This window comes from Ahaetulla prasina, chromosome 3 (genome assembly GCF_028640845.1).
Source record: "Ahaetulla prasina isolate Xishuangbanna chromosome 3, ASM2864084v1, whole genome shotgun sequence".
NCBI lineage: Eukaryota > Metazoa > Chordata > Lepidosauria > Squamata > Colubridae > Ahaetulla > Ahaetulla prasina.
This window is the reverse complement of record NC_080541.1, coordinates 228,034,428-228,054,956: the sequence shown is the minus strand read 5'-3', so window position 1 is coordinate 228,054,956 and position 20,529 is coordinate 228,034,428. Positions and strand designations below refer to the sequence as shown.

The window sequence follows — 20,529 nt, the reverse complement described above, 5'->3', positions numbered from 1 at the left end:
TAAAGCATTTGATAAAGTAGACCATAACCTACTACTAGATAAAGTAGAAAAATGTGGGTTAGACAGCACCACCACCAGATGGATTCGTAACTGGCTGACCAACCGCACTCAACGTGTAGTCCTCAACGGAACTACATCCACATGGAGGGAAGTATGCAGTGGAGTACCCCAAGGCTCTGTTTTAGGCCCAATACTCTTCAACATCTTCATCAATGACTTGGACGAGGGGATAGATGGGGAACTCATCAAATTTGCAGATGACACCAAGCTGGCAGGAATAGCCAACACTCCAGAAGATAGGCTCAAGTTACAGAAAGATCTTGACAGACTTGAACATTGGGCACTATCTAACAAAATGAAATTCAACAGTGAAAAAGTAAGGTTCTACATTTAGGCCAAAAACAAAATGCACCAGTACCGTATATGTGGTACCTTGCTCAATAGTAGTACCTGTGAAAGGGATCTTGGAGTCCTAGTGGATAACCATTTAGATATGAGCCAGCAGTGTGCAGCAGCTGCTAAAAACGCCAACACAGTCCTGGGCTGCATAAACAGAGGATAGAATCAAGATCAAGTGAAGTGTTAGTGCCACTTTATAATGCCTTGGTAAGGCCACACTTGGAATATTGCATCCAGTTTTGGTCGCCACGATGTAAAAAAGATGTTGAGACTCTAGAAAGAGTGCAGAGAAGAGCAACAAAGATGATTAGGGGACTGGAGGCTAAAACATATGAAGAACGGTTGCAGGAACTGGGTATGTCTAGTTTAACGAAAAGAAGGACTAGGGGAGACATGATAGCAGTGTTCCAATATCTCAGGGGCTGCCACAAAGAAGAGGGAGTCGGGCTGTTCTCCAAAGCACCTGAGGGTAGAACAAGAAGCAATGGGTGGAAACTGATCAAAGAAAGAAGCAACTTAGAACTAAGGAGAAATTTCCTGACAGTTAGAACAATTAATCAGTGGAACGACTTGCCTGCAGAAGTTGTGAATGCTCCAACACTGGAAATTTTTAAGAAAATGTTGGATAACCATCTGACTGAGATGGTGTAGGGTTTCCTGCCTGGGCAGGGGTCCCTTCCAACTCTGTTGTTATGTTATGTTATGTTAATCAGTGGAACAACTTGCCTCTAGAAGTTGTGCATGTTCCATCACTGGAAGTTTTTAAGAAAAGACTGGGCAACCGTTTGTCTAAAATGACATACGTTTTCCTTTTTGAGCAGCAGGAGGTTCGACTAGACCAGGGGTGTCAAACTTGATTTCATTGAGGGACGCATCAGGGTTGTGTTTGACCTTGAGGGCCTGGGGTGGGCATGGCTAGGGTGGTTATGGCCAGCTTGATGTCACTCGTGTCGGGGGGTGCCTGTGGTGGCCTGAGTGCTCTGCCAGTGAAAATGGGCTCCCGAGTTCCGTTTTCGGCTGCCACGGTCTCCTGCAACTCTCTGCCGGCGAAAATGGAAAACTCCATTTTTGTTGGTGAGGCATCGCAAGCCGGTCCTTCGCTGTTTTCAGGGTGGCTCCATGGGCCAGATCTAAGCACCCCATGGCCGGATCTGGCCCGGTGGGCCTTGATACCCCTGGACTAGAGTGTTCTGTCTCCTTCCCCACTTCAGACCCACGAGCTGGCCTTCAGCCAGTGGATTCACGGCTCTTATCAGTCCTGGCAGAGAAATCGCAGCTGCCTGCCAAAGTTCAAACAAATGACTCACAGAGTAAGACTTTCAGCTCTTTTTGAAATGGTTCAGCTAAACTTTGCTTCCCGTGGAGTGCGAGCAGTCCCAAAGCTCCTTATATATCCTGTGGCGCCTTTTGATGGCGCCGTCTTTCTAATCTTCTGAAGCGCGGGTCAAGCCAGCTGGGTCTGAAGGCGTAGCCTGGGGAAGGGAGGAATCAGGGGATGACGGCCTCATTACGTCTTCCGACTGGTCTGGTTCTGGCTCCTGGAGCCGGGCCAAAGGAATCGGCGCTTCTGAGGTAAGCCTTACCGGCCCTTCCCCCTCACTCTCAGAGTCACTGTCGGGCATGGGGCCAGGTTTGGGGGCTGGAGTCACAACATAGAGCTTTTCCAAAGTCTCTTCCAACTGTTATTGAGGGGCCTCCCTCCACAATTTTTGGGTGCTCCAATGATGGAGGTTTTTAAGAAGAGACTGGACAGCCATTTTGTCAGGAATGCCATAGGAGAGTGATAGCTAACCTTTTTGCCATCGCGTGCCAAAAGCGGGGGAAGTGCAGGGGGGGTTGTGCGCATTTGCATGTCCACACCCATAATTCAATGCCCCCCCATGCCCCCCCTGCACATGAGCACGTGCCCCCCCCCGCACTCCCCCTGCTTTTTCACGCAATGTCAAAAAGTTTACCGGTTGGCCCAGAAGGCCCGTTTTTCGCCTTCCTCAGGCTCCAGAGCCTTTCTCGGAGCCTGGGGAGGGTGAAAATGGCCTCCCCCATCCCCCCCCTCCTGTAGCCCTCCGGAGGCCAGAAACGGCCTGTTTCCTAACTTCTAGTGGGCCTGGAAGGCCCGAAAATCAGCTGGCTGGTTGCACATGTGCGTGCTGGAGCTGAGCTAGGGCAACGCTTGCGTTGTGCCCACCTGTGGCCCATATGCCATAGGTTCACCATCATGTGCATAGGATCTCCTGCTCAAGCAGGGGGTTGGAGTAGAACAGGGGTCCCCAACCTGTGGGGCGTGACCTACTACCAGGCCGCAGCCTATTCGCAGTCAGGGCCTTTTGCATGGCAGGCTGGTGCCCGGGGGAGTCGTCAGCCCTACTCGCGCGAGGAACGGGTGTGTGCATAAGTATCCTCTCTTTCCCCACTCCCTCCCCCTGCTCTGGGCCCCCAACTCAGAAAGGGACTCTACTAGAAGACCTCCAAGGTCCCTTCCAACTCTTCCATTTTTGTTGGTGAGGCATCGCGAGCCGGTCCTTCGCTGTTTTCAGGGTGGCTCCATGGGCCAGATCTAAGCACCCCACAGGCCGGATCTGGCCCGGTGGGCCTTGATACCCCTGGACTAGAGTGTTCTGTTTCCTTCCCCACTTCAGACCCACGAGCTGGCCTTCAGCCAGTGGATTCACGGCTCTTATCAGTCCTGGCAGAGAAATCGCAGCTGCCTGCCAAAATTCAAACAAATGACTCACGTAGCAAGACTTTCAGCTCTTTTTGAAACGGATCAGCTAAACTTTGCTTCCCGTGGAGTGCGAGCAGTCCCAAAGCTCCTTATATATCCTGGGTTGCCATGTTGTCTCCTGCATGCCCCTCACTCCTTTGCTTCCCCACCTTCCCGGGTGGCTTCCTAGGTTGGTTGGGAGTGCCCGACTTGTACATTTATCAACAAGCCGTCTCGCCCCGGATGCGAAATGTGCTGCGCCGAGCGGCCCTTGAACTACGTCGTCCCGAAGGACTATAAGCTGGATGCGGAAGAGCAGGAATGGTTTCAGAGGGATTTGGAGGCCACCCGCCAGTACCAGCAGGTGAGGAGGGGTGGACCTGGCCAGTCACATCAGGGTGAAGGGAGCGGTTTGATCTGAAGACCCCCTAGTGGCACATAGTGGTCAGAAGGCAGCATGGCAGGCTGACTCTGCCCGCTGCCAGGGAGTTCGATCCTGGTTGCCTCGAGGTTGACTCAGCATTCCGTCCTTCCGAGGTCGGTAAAATGAGGACCCAGATTGTGGGGGGCAAGAGGCTGACTCTGTAAACTGCGAAGCAGTATATAAGTCTAAGTGCTATTGCTATTATCTATGTCTCACCTCTCTCTTTGTGTATCTCTGTGTCTCTCATGTTTCTCTCTCTCTCTCTTTCTCTCTTTCTCTCTCCCTCCCTCCCTCCCTTTCTCTCTCTTGGTCATTATCTATATACATCCATCCATCCATCCATCTACAGTATCTATCTATCTATCTATCTATCTATCTATCTATCTATCTATCTATCTATCTATCTATCTATCTATCTATCATTTCTCTCTCTCTCATATTTCTCTCTATCCCTCTCTCCCTCCCTCTCTCTCTCTCATCTAACTCTCTCTCTCCCTCTCATCTCTCTCTTCATCTCTCTCTCTCTCTCTCTCTCATCTGTCTATCTCTCATTCTGTCTCTCCATCTCTCTCTCTCTCATTTCTCTCTCTCTCTCTCATCTATCTAACTATCTCTCATTCTCTCTCTCTCTCATCTATCTATCTATCTATCTATCTATCTATCTATCTATCTATCTATCTATCTATCTATCTATCTATCTATCTATCTATCTATCTATCTATCGGAATGCAGTATTGCAGGCTAACTCTGCCCACTGCCAGCAGTTCAATCCTGACCGGCTTATGGTTGACTCAGCCTTCCATCCTTCCGAGGTCGGTAAAATGAGGACCTGGACGGTTGGGGGCAAGAAGCTGGCCCTATAAAGAGAACGCTATAAAGCACTATGAAGGGGTATACAGGTAGTCCTCGACTTACGACCATCATTGAGCCCAAAATTTCTGTTCTTAAGTAAGACATTTGCCCTATTTTACGACCTTTTTTGCCTCCCTTGTTAAGTGAGTCACTGCAGTTGATAAATTAATAACCCGGTTGGTAAGTGAATCTGGCTTCCCCCGTGGACTTGGCTTGTCAGACGATCCCAAAAGGGGGATCAATACGATTCCAGGATTCTGCAACCGTCATAAACGTGAGTCGGTTTCCAGGCATCTGACTTTTCATCAGGGGACCATGCTGCGATGGTCGTAAGTGTGAAAAACAGTCACAAGTCCCTTTTTTCAGTGCTGTTGTAACTTCGAACGGTCACTAAACTGAACTGTTGTAAGTGGAGGACTACCTTTACTGTGTGAACTCAGCCTGATCCTTATTGGCTGGAGGAGAGAATGGCCCAGGGCCTCTTCAGACTTCACAGGTCATCTAGGCCAAGGATCTCCAACTTTGGCAACGTGAAGCCCGGTGGATTTCAACTCCCAGAATGCCACAGCCAGCAAAGCTGGCTGTGGCATTCTGGGAGTTGAAGTCCACCGGGCTTCACGTTGCCAAGGTTAGAGACCCTGATCTAGGCCGTAAAATCCACACGTCTAAAAATCCACACAGGTAAGAAACCTTATGCTTCCCTTCTCTCTCTGGTCACAGGTGGAGGAAGAAGAGAAAGAGAGAAACTATTTGCAACTCCTGCAGTGGGACAACCAGAACTTGGTGGTTTCTGAGGAAGCCATTGAATGCCCCATCTGCTTGATGAACCTGGAACCTGGAGAAGGAGTCACCCTACGAGAATGTCTCCATTCCTTCTGCAAGTGAGCCTTGGTTCCAGAACGTGCTCAGGATTTGTTATCTGGTCATAAGGCAGAGGAAGGCACCTGGATGATCTCTCCACGATCTTAGGAGACATCTAAGATAGGTTTACATAACTGGTTATTCTAGTATGGGAACGGCTAGTTCCTACCTCTGCGATATCTCAGTGGTCTTAGGAGACATCTAAGATGGCTTTGTAGACTGGTCATCCTAGGATGGGAATTGCTACTTTGTACTTCGGTGATATCTTGGTGTGTCTTAGGAGACATCTAAGATGGTCTATATAACTGATCACTCTAGCGTGGGAATTGCTAGTTCCTATTTTGGTGATCTCTTGATGGTCTTAGGGGATATCAAAGATGGGTTTATATAGCTGGTCAACCTAGGATGGGAATTGCTAGTTCCTACTTCGGTGATAACTTGATGGTCTTAGGAGACATCTAAGATGGGTTTATATAACTGGTTTCCCTAGAATGGGAACAACTAGTTCTTACTTAGGTGATCTCTTGATGGTCTTAGGAGACATCTAAGATGAGTTTACATAACTGGTCTCCTTAGCATGAGAACTGATCTTTCCTACCTTGGTAATCTTTGATGGTCTTAGGAGTCATCTAAGATGCGTCTACATAACTGATCACTCTAGCGTGGGAATTGCTAATTCCTATTATGGTGACCTCTTGGTGGTCTTAGGAGACAGCTAAGATGGATTTATGTAACTGATTTTCCTAGTGTGGGAACTGGTAGTTCCTACCTTAGAGATTTCTTGATAGTCTTAGGAGACATCTAAAATGGGTTTACATAACTGATATCCCTAGCATGAGAACTGCTATTCCTTACCTCTGTGATATCTCAATAGTCTTAGGATACATCTAAGAATGTGTTTATATAACTGGTTATCCTGGTTTGAGAATTGCTAGTTCCTACCTTGGTGATCTTTCTAGTGGGTGACCTCTTGATGGTCTCAGGAGTCATCTAACACGAGTCAATGTAACTGGTCTCCTTAGCATGAGAACTACTAGTTCCTACCTTGGTGATCTTTCATGGTTTTAGGAGACATCTAAGATGGGTTTATGTAAATAGCATGGGAACTGCCAATTCCTATCTAAGTGATCTTTTGATAGTCTTAGGAGACATCTAAGATAGGTTTACATAACTGGTCTCCTTAGCATGAGTGATCTTGGTGATCTTTCATGGTTTTAGGAGACAGCTAAGATGGGTTTACGTAACTGATATCCCTAGCATGGGAACTGCTAGTTCCTATCTCTGTTTTTAAGTTTCTATTGAATGATACGTAAACTGGGAGATGCATTTGAAATGATCCAAGGACGCAGATCAAAAACTAAGAAAGAATCCAATGGATTGCCAAGTAAGGCAGGTCTTACGCAAGCACTGCGTGCTAGTAAAGTGGGGTATATTGTTGTGTTTTGTCCAATCTCACCTCAGCCGGGGTCTTCTTATCTGCTTCCGAACACGGAGGAATGTTCTAGTATGCCTCCCGGCCCCAGCCCTGGCTCCATGCCCAGACAGGCTGAAGAGGAAGAAATACCTCCAGCCCCCAGCTCTGGCTCCATGCCCAGGCAAACGGAGCAACTAGACCCCTCCCCCTCCTCCACAGCATGTGAGCCTGAGGAGGTCAATTTGTAACAGCTGCAGACTGGAGTGACCTCACGTCAGAAGACTTGATAGGCGGAGGCAACAGAAGGAAGGAGGGCAGGCCTGGATAAGGGCTGAGTCATGGAGCCACACCCATGGCCTATATAAAGGATCTGCTTTCTGGCATTCTCTGAGTCAGGCAAAGTCTAAACATATCTTGCTGAAGTCACTTTCTGGTCTCCTGCCTGCCCTGAGGACTTTGCTAGGACTTTGGCAGAGCTGCAGAGGCACGCCTGATTCGGATTTCCCTGACCCGGCCGTCAGCGGAGGAGTGGGACACGACATATATATTGGAAAGGCTGAAAGGTGAATTCTGGGGAGCCATAGTTCTTTTGAGGAGCACAGAATTGTGGGGGGATAAAGTTGAGACTCAAACCATAGGGACACCTCCATTCTGAAATTGAAATTAAGTTTAGAGCTCTCGGTGGCCAAGAGGTGGCCCAGTCTGGGGCCCTTGATGCTCTTTGAACTTTGGTTTTCTGGCAGATGTTGTTGTGGTCTCCCAGCAGCCTGAGGAGAACGCAGCGGAATCGGACAGTGGTGAGGCTGAGGAAGAACATGGGCCAGTCCTGGAGGCTGGGGAAGGCCCGGATGAGGGCTCTGCATCGGAGACTGAGGTGGGGCCAGGGCCATCGGGGAGTGATGTGCGGACTCCAGAGTCTCCAGAGACTGATAGTAGTGAGGCAGAGGAACAGGAGGAGCCTGTTCCTAATGCACGCATGAGAAGAGCTGCCAGAAGGCAAGAGCAGCTCAAGCAAAGAGGACGATTCGGGAGTAAGGCCAGGAGATGATTGGCTCCTCCCATAAGGCTTAAAAGATCAGCAACGGCTCTTGGGCTCTTTGCCGGAAAACAAGGTTGATAGACTTGCTCCTTGTCTTGCTGCATTCATTTCTTGTCGGCGTCGTCTGCTTTTGAACTTTTGCCAAGAAAGGCCTTTGGCAGTTTGCCTAATTAGACCAAGGTTGGTGATAGGACTGAAGACTTGTGAAGAATTTGCTTTGATTTAGTTTGGACGACGCTGAGAATGAGTTAATTCTCAGCTGTTCTAATAAAGTCTGTTTTTGAACGGATTGCGTCTAATACTACCTACTTGGGCCTGGGTCACAACAGACGTTTCATTACTGAATTAGGTAATATCAGTGCTGGAAGAGAGTGGGGTTTGCAGAGAGTGGAGGAGGAAGAGACAACTGTGGGCTCCTTGGTGCTCTCTGAGCTTGGTTGTTTTCTTGCAGACCTCTCATGACCCAGCTAGGTAACATAATTAGTAGTGGAAGGGAAGAGGAGGAGGAGGAGGGGGAGCAGACTATGGAGTCCTTGGTGCTCTCTGAATCGTCCGTTCCTTGTTTTCTTGTAGATGTCTCATTACCAACCTAGGTAACATCATCAAGGTCAGAGAGAACCAGGGACCCCACAGTTCAACGCTCGGCTTCGAATATTCTCTTCTATAAGTGTCCAAGTGTGCAGAGTTCTTTGTGGCCACATCAGAGTTCTGTGGAAGTTCTAGGAGTGGGAAAACGTGAGGATAATTGGTTCTGTGCTTCCTCCGTGCATATCTCCAGGGATTGCTTGAGGGGGACCATCCTGAACAGCCCAGAACCGGAGGTCAAGTGCCCCTACATTGATGAACACTACTCCTGTCCCTGGCCGCTGCTGGACCGCGAGATCAAAGCGGTGGGTATCAAGGTGGACCTCAAAACCGGTGTGTGATGACTCGGGGCGTGGCACAAAGGCAACAAAGCCAGAGAATAAGTATGAGTCCCTTTTTTTTTTTGTCACAACAGTATATACAATCATCAACATAAACAATAACCCATCATGAGAGAAAAAGAATATATAAGTAAAAGTATAAGTAAAAGTATGCATATAATACTATAATGAAGGGAACAATAGGACAGGAACGGTAGGCACGTTTGTGCGCTTATGCACGCCCCTTATGGTCCTCTTAGGAATGGGGTAAGGTCAATAGTAGAAAGTTTTTGGTTAAAGCTTTTGGGATTATGGGAAGAGACCACAGAGTCAGGTAAAGTATTCCAAGCACTGATGATTCTGTTGCAGAAGTCATATTTTCTGCAATCTAGATTAAAGCGGTTGACATTGAGTTTAAATCTATTAGTTGCTCTAGTATTATTGCAATTAAAGCTGAAGTAGTCTTTAACAGGAAGGATATTACAATAGAAGATTCTGTGTGTTAAACACAGATCTTGTCGGAGTCAGCGGAGTTCTGAGTTTTCTAATCCCAGGATTTCAACCCTGGTGGTATAAGGTATTGTTGTTTCCGGAGGAGCGAAGAACTCTTCTAGTAAAATATTTCTGGACGCGTTCGATAGTATTAATGTCAGAGATGTGGTATAGGTTCCAGACAGATGAGCTGTATTCAAGAATAGGTCTGGCAAATGTTTTGTATGCTCTGGTTAGTAGTGTAGAGTTTTTGGAAAAGAAGCTACGTAAAATTAGGTTTACAACTCTTAGAGCTTTTTTTGCTATGTAGTTGCAGTGGGCTTTGGCATTTAGGTCATTTGATATGAAAACTCCAAGGTCTTTGACAGGGAGGGGGTCGTCAGTAAGGTAATGTCCATCAAGCATTACCTTGATTACCTCCAGCTTTGCCCCATCCCACCCTAACTCTCTGGTCTGGAGAAAAACTCTCGCACAAACCTGTAACAGCCTTTGGCTGAAAATACTCCAGTCCAAGCGTTATAAGCAGAAAACTTCCAACTATACATCCAACAAGGCAGGATAAGGTAATTCATCCGGCAGGGCAAAAGCAAGATAAGGAGTTCCAGAAGTGAAGTAGTACGGCAGTCAATCAAAATCGGTTGGGAGGATGCCAGGAACTCAGATAAAGCAGTTAACATGAGATGAACTCAGTGTTTGTTCCCAACAACCGCCCCTCCCATTTGCCTCTCCTTTAAACTCCATCCCCAGGTGTGCCTTGTGAAGGGAATCGGGGCTCTTTCCTCCCTTGTAAGCCACGCAACCCACATTGCTCTCTTCTCCGTTCTTCCCTGCGTGCCCTAGGATGAGGAGAGCGTGGGCCTTGGTTTTCATCTGAACCCCCTCTCCCTTGTTCTACCTCTCCCCTGCGCTGCCCAGCCTGAATTTGCCCTTCCCCAGTTTCCTTCACAGCCAACAGAGCCACTCTCTCGCTCTCTGTCAGCTGTTCGTCTTCCTCCTCGAATTCAGACTCCGACGGGAGCATGACAGATTTTGAAAACAAAATTTGACCCTATCTGTCTGTCTGTCTGTCATCTGTCTGTCTGTCTGTCTGTCTGTCTGTCTATCTATCTATCTATCTATCTATCTATCTATCTATCTATCATCTCTATCTATCCTATCTCTATCGGGGTCCTCAATCCCTGATCCGTGGACTGGCACCGGGCCACGGCATGCCAGCAAGCAGTCCTGTTGTGGCCTGTTGGCCGCCGGCCCCTCCACCATCTGATTCAGATGAGGAGGCATGGGAGTTAGGGTCAGCATCAAGGCAACCTGAGAGCTCCCAGGGATAGAGACAGAGACAGAGGCGGAGCCTGGGCCATCCGTCAGCCCTCAAATGGAGAGTCAATAGCCCCCAGGACTGGAGGTGACTGATGAGGAAGAGGAGAAACAGCTGGGTCCAGTGCTTGACACGCAGAAGGCAGAGGAGAGGAGAGCAGTGGAAATCTATGGGCCGGTCCTTGGGACGGAAGAGCCACTGGTTCTAGCAAAGCCCCACCCGAGCTCTGGGGATAAAAGGCAGGGGGCGGAGATGAATAGATGTGGCAGACATCTATTCATCTCTCTGCCTGGTAGACTTGTTAGCCTGCGGTGAGAGAGAAACTTTTGGCCGGGGCTGCCGGAGCTCCTAATAAAGGAATCTTTGAGTTCGCTTCAGGGGGTTTGTCGTGTTTGGGGAGCTGCGTCAGAACAAGTCCACGTAACCGAGTGACGCCCCATCCATGGGATGCAGGCAGCATGCAAAACCATTCCCCTCCGGTCCGCGGAAAAACCTTTCTCCACAAAACCAGTCCCTGGTGCCCTAAAGGTTCGGGACCACTGCCCTAAAGACCGTCTCTAAAATCGTCTCCATTTTGTTCGTAGCTACTAACGGAGGAAGAATATCAGCACTTCCTGGACTTGGGGATGTCCATCGCTGAGAATCGCAGCCGGTCGAGTTTCCACTGCAAAACGACGGACTGCCGGGGTTGGTGTTTTTACGAAGACGATGTGAACGAGTTCTACTGCCCGGTGTGCCAGAAACCCAACTGCCTGCTGTGTCAGGTGAGAACATCTTTGGGGTGGGCACCACGCCAAACCTGCGTGGAAGGACCGTTCGAGGTAGAAAGGCTTTACACTTGGGCAAAGGAAAACCAAATGTAGAGGGACATACGAGGTAAAACCTGGCACAATAGTAGTAACATTTTTTTAAAAAATTTGCATTTATATCCCACCCTTCTCTGAAGACTCAGGGCGGCTTACACTATGTTAGCAATAGTCTTCATCCTATTTGTATATTATATACAAAGTCAACTTTTATTGCCCCCAACAATCTGGGTCCTCATTTTACCTACCTTATAAAGGATGGAAGGCTGAGTCAACCTTGGGCCTGGTGGGACTTGAACCTGCAGTAATTGCAAGCAGCTGCTGTTAATAACAGACTGTCTTACCAGTCTGAGCCACCAGAGGCTCAGTGAGTGGGATCTTGGAGTCCTAAGTGGACGATCAGTTAAATAGGAGCCAGCCGTGTGCAGCGGCAGCCAAAAAAGCCAATGCAATCCTAAACTGCATTAACAGAGGGATACAATCAAGATCAAGGGAGGTGCTAATACCACTCTATAAAGCCTTATTAAGACCACACCTAGAGTCCTGCATCCAGTTTTGGTCACCACACTCTAAAAAAGATGTTGAGACTCTATAAAAAGTGCAAAAAAGGGCAATTGCCCCTAAGATGATTAGGAGCAGTGGTGAAATTCAATTTTTTTTTTACTACCGGTTCTGTGGGCGTGGGCTTGGTGGGCGTGGCTTGGTGGCCAGGGCAGGGGAAGGCTACTACAAAATCTCCATTCCCACCCCACTCCAGGGGAAGGATACTGCAAAATCTCCATTCCCTCCCCACTCTGGGACCAGCCAGAGGTGGGATTTGCTGGTTCTCCAAACTACTCAAAATTTCTGCTACCGGTTTTCCAGAACCTGCTGGATTTTATCCCTGATTAGCTTGATTTAGCTGGAGGCTAAAACATATAAAGAACGGTTGATGGCACTGGATATGTCTAGTTTAATGAAAAGAAGGACTAGGGGAGACATGATAGCAGTCTTCCAATAATTGAGGGGCTGCCCCAAAGAAGAGGGAGTCAAACTATTCTCCAAAGCACCTGAAGACAGGACAAGAAGCAACGGATGGAAAGTAAATAAGAGAATATACAACCTAAAGAGCCGCCACTGCTAGCCCCACCCTAGCTTTGGGGATAAAAGGCAGGGGGCAGAGATGAACAAACGTAGCAGACAACTATTCATGTTGTTATTATTATTATTATTATTATTATTTATTAAATTTTTATACCGCCCTTCTCCCGAAGGACTCAGGGCGGTTTACAGCCATAATAAAAAACAATAGCAATATACACATAAAACCATAATTTAAAAAACTTATTATACAAATGGCCGAATTAAAACATTTAGAATAAAACCCCGAATTTTAAAATGTTAAAACATTACAACTAATTAAAATCCTATTAAAATCCTATGCCAGTCCTGCGCGAACAAACAAATAGGTCTTCAGCTCTCGGCAGAAAGTCCGAAGGTCCGGCAGTTGCCGAAGTCCAGGGGGAAGTTCGTTCCAAAGGGTGGGAGCCCCCACAGAGAAGGCCCTCCCCCTGGGGGCCGCCAGCCGACATTGCTTGTTAGCCTGCGTTGAGCGAGAAACTTTCTGCTGGGGCTGCTGGCGCGGCTAATAAAGGAATCTTTTGAGTTCCCTTCAGAGGGTTTGTCGTGTTTGGGGAGCTGGGTCAGAACACCGACCTTGGCTGGATGGTGGATCTTGGGTCCAAGCCATGTTTTCCTCCGCAGGCTATTCACGAAAACATGAACTGCAAGGAATACCAGGACGATCTGCAGATAAGAGCGCTGAACGACCGGGCTGCCCAACAGACTACGGAAGTGTTGCTGGTGAGAATGGCGGGGCACCGTTTGTTTACAAGAATAAGGAAGTTTATAGGGGTACCCAACTCATGGCAACCCTGGGTGGCTTAAGAAATAACACCCCCACCCCCCGGTAATAATTTTTTAAAAAAATTGAATTTATATCCCGCCCTTCTCCGAAGACTCAGGGCGGCTTACACTATGCCAAGCAATAGTCTTCATCCATTTGTATATTATATACAAAGTCAACTTATTGCCCCCAACAATCTGGGTCCTCATTTTACCTACCTTATAAAGGATGGAAGGCTGAGTCAACTTTGGGCCTGGTGGGACTTGAACCTGCAGTAATTGCAAGCAGCTGCTGTTAATAACAGACTGTCTTAGCAGTCTGAGCCACCAGAGGCCCAATGCCAAACTCCCGCTGGTGACGACAGTAAAACCAACCGCTTGATGGACATTGTATCCCCCTGGGGTTCCCGGAGCCACTGGCAAAAACCAGATCTTTGAGTGCCTTTTGAAAGAGCGTCGAGGTGGGGGGGGGGACTATTTTATTTCCGTAGGGATGATGTTTCACAGGGAGGGAGCCACCACAGAGAAGGCCATGCTTCTTGGTCCCACTAGATCAGGGCTCTCCAATCTTGGCAACTTTTAAGACCTGTGGACTTCAACTCCCAGAGTTCCTCAGCCAGGAAAGCTGGGAGTTGGTCCACAAGTCTTAAAGATGCCAAGTTTGGAGACCGCTGCACTAGATGGACCTCCTTAGAAGAGGGGGGACCTGTAACATTCCCTGCTTGCCTGCTCTGGTGGATTAGGTAGATATAAATGTGGACCCTAACCCTAAATCTAATGTAGAAAAAGGCCATTTCCTGCAGGATAAGCCTATTATCTGTCCATCATCTATCTATCTATCCATCCATCTATCTATCCATTCATCCATCATCTCTCTCTCTCTCTCTCTCTCTCTCTCTCTCTCTCTCTCTCTCTCTCTATATATATATATATATATATATATATATATATATATATATATATATATCCAACCATTATCTATCCATCCATCCATCCATCCATCTATCCACCTATCTAATCTCTATCGTCTATCTTTCCCTACATATATATTATCTCTCTCTCTCCTCTCTCACACATTTATTATATTTTATAAACAACTCAAGGCAGCAAATATACCGAATAGCCCTCCCTCCTCCTATTTTCCCCACAACAACCCTGTGGGGTGGGTTGGGCTGAGAGAGAGAGAGAGAGAGAGAGAGAGACTGGCCCAAAGTCACCCAGCTGGCTTTCATGCCTAAGGCAGGACTAGAACTCACCGTCTCCTGGTTTCTAGCCAGGTGCCTTAGCCACTAGACGAGAGGTCTTCGAACTTGGCCGCTTTAAGACTTGTGGACTTCAATTCCCAGAATTCCTGGGAGTTGAAGTCCACAAGTCTTAAAGCGGCCAAGTTTGAAGAGCTCTGCACTAGACCACACTAGCTGTCTATAAACCTTTTCCTCTCCCTCCTGGTGCCACTAGGAAGGGGCGAGCACAAGCTGTGGAGGTTGGTAACAGCTCTGCTCCCTTTTTCAGAAACTGGTGAAAAATGGGGAGGCCATGAACTGCCCCACCTGCAGGATCATCGTGCAGAAGAAGGATGGCTGCGACTGGATCCGGTGCACTGTTTGCCACACGGAGATTTGCTGGGTGACCAAAGGGCCACGCTGGGGACCAGGTGTATGTATTGCCGGAGGGTAGAAAGTGTGTGTGTGTGTAATTTTATTTATTTATTTATTTTTGTCTTTTAATGACCCCATAATCCCTTAATCTGGGCAACTGAATGGAGCTAATAAGAGTGTTTTTTAAATGGCCGGATGCCTTTCCTGTTGCCAGTGCGGAGTTTTGTTCAGCAGATATATTCTCAATGTGCCCAGAGAGAGAAATATCTGCCTCTACCTAGGATCAAACTCACAGCCGCCTGATTGTGAGGCGAGGGCGCCACCTCTAGGCCAGTGCATCACTGTGTGTGTGTGTGTGTGTGTGTGTGTGTGTGTAATTTTATGCATTCTACATATTGCAGAGGGTTGGATCATTAGATCAAGGTTTCCCAATCTCAACAATTTAAAGATGGGTGGACTTCAACTCCCAGAATCCCCCAGATAGCAAAGCTTGACAACTCTGGCAAATGGGGGGGGTGTCTTAAAATGGGGTGCGACTACTGTCTTGCTTAGCCAATAGAAATTGTGGGCTGAATTGTGGCCGTAACTTGAGGACTACCTATATAGTATTATATATATATATATATAGAGGACATGGACAGGTTGCTGGGTAGACTGAATGCCACCACATGTTTACTGGACCCGTGCCCCTCCTGGCTGGTGCTGGCCACTCAGGAGGTGACACGAGGCTGGCTCCAGGGGATTACGAGTGCTTCTTTGTTGGAGGGAGTCTTTCCGGCCGCCTTGAAAGAGGCGGTGGTGAGGCCCCTCCTCAAGAAGCCTTCCTTGGACCCGGCTGTTTTAGGTAATTATCGTCCAGTCTCCAACCTTGCCAGCGAAGGTTGTAGAAATATGGTGGCATATCAGTTTCCCCTTCACCTGGAGGAAACTGTCTATCTGGACCCGTTCAGTCCGGCTTCGGCCGGTTACAGCACTGAGGCGGCTTTGGTCGCGTTGGTGGATGATCTCTGGAGGGCCAGGGATAGGGGTTATTCCTCTGCCCTGGTCCTATTAGACCTCTCAGCGGCTTTCGATACCATCGACCATGGTATCCTGCTGCGCGGTTGGGGGATTGGGAGTGGGAGGCACCGTTTATCGGTGGTTCTCCTCCTATCTCTCCGACCGGTCGCAGACGGTGTTGACGGGGGGGCAGAGGTCGACCCCGCGGCGCCTCACTTGTGGGGTGCCGCAGGGGTCGATTCTCTCGCCCCTTTTGTTCAACATCTATATGAAGCCGCTGGGTGAGATCATCAGTGGCTTCGGTGTGAGGTACCAGCTGTACGCTGATGACACCCAGCTGTACTTTTCCACACCGGGCCACCCCAATGAAGCCATTGAAGTGCTGTCCCGGTGTCTGGAGGCCGTACGGGTCTGGATGGGGAGGAACAGGCTCAAGCTCACCTCCTCCAAGACGGAGTGGCTGTGGATGCCGGCATCCCGGTACAGTCAGCTGAGTCCGCGGCTGACTGTCGGGAGCGAGTCATTGGCCCCGATGGAGAGGGTGCGCAATTTGGGCGTTCTCCTGGATGAACGGCTGTCTTTTGAAGACCATTTGACGGCCGTCTCCAGGAGAGCTTTCCACCAGGTTCGCCTGGTGCGCCAGTGCGCCTTTCTGAACCGGGATGCCTTGTGCACAGTCACTCACGCCCTTGTGACGTCTCGTCTGGACTACTGCAATGCTCTCTACATGGGGCTCCCTTGAGGGGCATCCGGAGGCTACAGTTAGTCAGAATGCAGCTGCGCTGGTGATTGAGGGAGCCCTCGTGGCTCCCGAGTGACACCTATCCTGCGCCGGCTGCACTGGCTACCTGTGGCCTTCGGGTGCGCTTCAAGGTGTTGGTGAATGTCTTTAAAGCGCTCCATGGCATAGGGCGGGATATTTACGGGACCGCCTGCTGCTACCGAATACCTCTCACCGACCCGTGCGCTCTCACAGAGAGGGGCTCCTCAGGGTGCCGTCGGTAGCGACAGTGTCGTCTGGCGACGCCCAGGGGAAGGGCCTTCTCTGTGGGGGCTCCCGCCCTCTGGAACGAACTCCCCCCTGGACTTCGTCAACTTCCGGACCTCCGAACCTTTCGCCGCGAGCTTAAAACCTACTTATTCATCTGCGCTGGACTGGGTTAGTGTTTTAATGGGTTTTAATGGGTTTTTAGCTCCAAATTTTAATCCTGGCCAATCTTAATAAGTTTTTTAATTGTATTTTAATTTGTATTTATTGTATTGTATTTTTACCTGGCTGTGAACCGCCCTGAGTCCTTCGGGAGAAGGGCGGTATACAAATTTAAATAATAAATAAATAAATAAATAGTATTAAAAAAAATCAAGATGGAGAAAGCGGGACTCATATAATGACAGTGGCATTTGCTTAAGGACCATTGCAAAAAAGCCAAATATCGATGAAATTGGATACGGTTTTAACAGCCGCAACTTTACGATTGTAGTAACGGCCTCGGTTCCAGTCATAAGTCGAGGATTGCCTGCCTATCCATTTTTGAGGGGGGTGGGCGGCCTCGCCCTTGCCGGTTTTGCACCCCCTTTTCACGCTCTGTGCTTCTTTCCCTTCAGGGCTCGGGCGACATCAGCGGAGGCTGCCGTTGCAAAGTGAACGGGGTCTCCTGTCACCCGAATTGCCAGAACTGCCATTGATGGAGGAGATTCCTGAAAATCGGACTTTCCAGACAGACCCTTCGCCTGCAGAGGAAGGACGGAGTCCTGGACGACGGCCGGAGGGGACTTTGGGACAATTGCGCAGGTTTTCTGCTGCATGAGCAGTTCCTACCACGTCTGTCTTGGACAACTCGCCTCCGTCAACCGAGGCGATGGCAGCTCTCCTACGTCGGGGTTGGTTGAAGGGGGCATTTTTTCGTCCTCCACCCGTGTCGGTTGTGGCTAAAACTTGACCTGTTGGTTGGTTTTGCTCGAGATGTTCTGCTTCGTCTTTTTCCGTAGAAAGCGACGGCTGTTTTATTGTTCTCGCGTCCTTCTGCACACAAACACACACACATTAGTGGGTCCATCTTTCAAGCTCGGGTCTCCATTGACTTTACCGGAGGCGTTGCCACTCGTTGTGTTCGAACCAGACTTTTTGAGTTGTGGTTTTGATTTACAAAACGAGCCCACAATATTCTCCTTTTATCGGTATTACGGAGCGGGGCTGCTTGGCACGTCTTCCATTTTTACTTGCTTTTCTCAAAAGATGTTCCGACTTTTCGTGGCTTCTTTAGGTCACTTCTGTGATTTGAGGCCGAATCAGGATCAGATGGAGCTTCGTGGTTGAAGGTGGGTGGGGGTCAACTCTCCTGTATCCTCCCCCCGCCCTCCATAAATCTAGTTTCTGAAATTGATGGTAAAAATAGTACGGAATCTTTCCAGGAAATGTTGAAAAGCCTGCAGAACGGATCCTCAAGGCGATGGACGTCATGTTTTCCTGAGAAGGATTTTGTAGCATATGGAAGGCTAGGAATTAAACCGGTGAAATTGCTAAAAATCTCTCTCTCTATATATATATATATATCCAACCATTATCTATCCATCCATCTATCATCTATCATCTATCATCTATCATCTATCTATCCATCCATCCATCCATTCATCCACGCCTGCTGCTACCGAATACCTCTCACCGACCCGTGCGCTCTCACAGAGAGGGGCTCCTCAGGGTGCCGTCGGTAGCGACAGTGTCGTCTGGCGGCGCCCAGGGAAGGGCCTTCTCTGTGGGGGCTCCCGCCCTCTGGAACGAACTCCCCCCTGGACTTCGTCAACTTCCGGACCTCCGTACCTTTCGCCGCGAGCTTAAAACCTACTTATTCATCTGCGCTGGACTGGGTTAGTGTTTTAATGGGTTTTAATGGGTTTTAGCTCAAATTTTAATCCTGGCCAATTTAATAAGTTTTTAATTGTTTTTTAATTTGTATTTTTTGTATTGTATTTTTACCTGGCTGTGAACCGCCCTGAGTCCTTTGGGAGAAGGGCGGTATACAAATTTAAATAATAAATAAATAAATAAATAGTATTAAAAAAAATCAAGATGGAGAAAGCGGGACCCGTTTAATGACAGTGGCATTTGCTTAACGACCATTGCAAAAAAGCCAAATATCGATGAAATTGGATACGGTTTTAACAGCCGCAACTTTACGATTGTAGTAACAGCCTCGGTTCCAGTCATAAGTCGAGGATTGCCTGCCTATCCATTTTCGAGGGGGGTGGGCGGCCTCGTCCTTGCCGATTTTGCACCCCGTTTTCACGCTCTCTGCTTCTTTTCCTTCAGGGCTCGGGCGACATCAGTGGAGGCTGCCGTTGCAAAGTGAACGGGGTCTCCTGTCACCCGAATTGCCAGAACTGCCATTGATGGAGGAGATTCCTGAAAATCGGACTTTCCAGACAGACCCTTCGCCTGCAGAGGAAGGACGGAGTCCTGGACGACGGCCGGAGGGGACTTTGGGACAATTGCGCAGGTTTTCTGCTGCATGAGCAGTTCCTACCACGTCTGTCTTGGACAACTCGCCTCCGTCAACCGAGGCGGTGACGGGGCCAAGGAGCTCTCCTACGTCGGGGTTAGTTGAAGGGGGCATTTTTTCGTCCTCCACCCCTGTGTCGGTTGTGGCTAAAACTTGACCTGTTGGTTGGTTTTGCTCGAGATGTTCTGCTTCGTCTTTTTCCGTAGAAAGCGACGACTGTTTTATTGTTCTCGCGTCCTTCTGCACACAAACACACACACATTAGTGGGTCCATCTTTCAAGCTCGGATCTCCATTGACTTTACTGGAGGCGTTGCCACTCGTTGTGTTCGAACCAGACTTTTTGAGTTGTGGTTTTGATTTACAAAACGAGCCCACAATATTCTCCTTTTATCGGTATTACGGAGCGGGGCTGCTTGGCACGTCTTCCGTTTTTACTTGCTTTTCTCAAAAGATGTTCCGACTTTTCGTGGCTTCTTTAGGTCACTTCTGTGATTTGAGGCCGAATCAGGATCAGATGGAGCTTCATGGTTGAAGGTGGGTAGGGGTCAACTCTCCTGTATCCTCCCCCCGCCCTCCATAAATGTAGTTTCTGAAATTGATGGTAAAAATAGTACAGAATCTTTCCAGGAAATGTTGAAAAGCCTGCAGAACGGATCCTCAAGGCGATGGACGTCATGTTTTCCTGAGAAGGATTTTGTAGCATATGGAAGGCTAGGAATTAAACCGGTGAAATTGCTAAAAATCTCTCTCTCTCCATTTTTTAAAAATAATGCACCATTTTATGAATTTATTACTTGGAAATTGTATGAGGTGGTATCTGTGGAGATTCTCAGTCATCCAGATCATGGTTGTCCCAAAGGTGCTTTTTCAAGAGGCAACTGGACTTCCTTTGTTTTTCCTTGAAGACATTTCGCTTCTCATCCAAGCAGCTTCCTCAGTTCTGAAGAACTAAAGAACTGAAGAAGCTTCTTGGATGAGAAGCAAAACGCCTTCGAGGAAAAAGAAAGTTAAGAGTTGCCTCTTGAAAAAGCACCTTTGGGTATACCAGGGGGTGTCAAAATTATGGGGAGGCTGCAGTCAGACAGTTTTGAGAAGTCCGGAGAACCAGAGATAATCTACAGCAGCGTTTCCCAAACTTGACAACTTTTAAGATGTGTGGATTTCCAACTCCCAGAATTCCCCAGCCGGGCCCACAATTCTCCGTGCTGGCTAGGGAATTCTGGGAGTTGAAGTCATCCCCCCCAACTGGAAGTGGCCAAGATTGAGAAACTATGATTTAAAAGTGCTCCGTCGCAGCCTTTCCATTCTCACAACTATATAGTTGCCTTCACTTCCCTGAGA

At 48.4% G+C, this 20,529-nt stretch overlaps 1 protein-coding gene across 6 annotated transcripts in view; it reads left to right on the top strand.

Annotated features, from left to right (window-relative positions):
* RBCK1 (RANBP2-type and C3HC4-type zinc finger containing 1) overlaps positions 1 to 20,082 on the top strand; it is a 49,380-nt gene extending 29,298 nt beyond the window's left edge. For 4 of the 6 annotated variants that reach the window (XM_058174632.1, XM_058174631.1, XM_058174628.1 and 1 more), the window contains 7 exons: positions 3,291 to 3,464; positions 5,097 to 5,257; positions 8,469 to 8,580; positions 10,987 to 11,166; positions 12,952 to 13,050; positions 14,605 to 14,748; positions 17,295 to 17,545. In XM_058174632.1, the coding sequence (XP_058030615.1) occupies positions 3,291 to 3,464; positions 5,097 to 5,257; positions 8,469 to 8,580; positions 10,987 to 11,166; positions 12,952 to 13,050; positions 14,605 to 14,748; positions 17,295 to 17,375 (951 nt within the window). In that variant the 3' untranslated portion in view covers positions 17,376 to 17,545. Of the gene's footprint in view, positions 1 to 3,290; positions 3,465 to 5,096; positions 5,258 to 8,468; positions 8,581 to 10,986; positions 11,167 to 12,951; positions 13,051 to 14,604; positions 14,749 to 17,294; positions 17,546 to 18,996 lie in introns of those variants that run through there. The other 2 variants (XM_058174630.1, XM_058174633.1) reach the window with 2 other exon arrangements.
* The last annotated feature ends 447 nt before the right edge of the window (positions 20,083 to 20,529 follow it).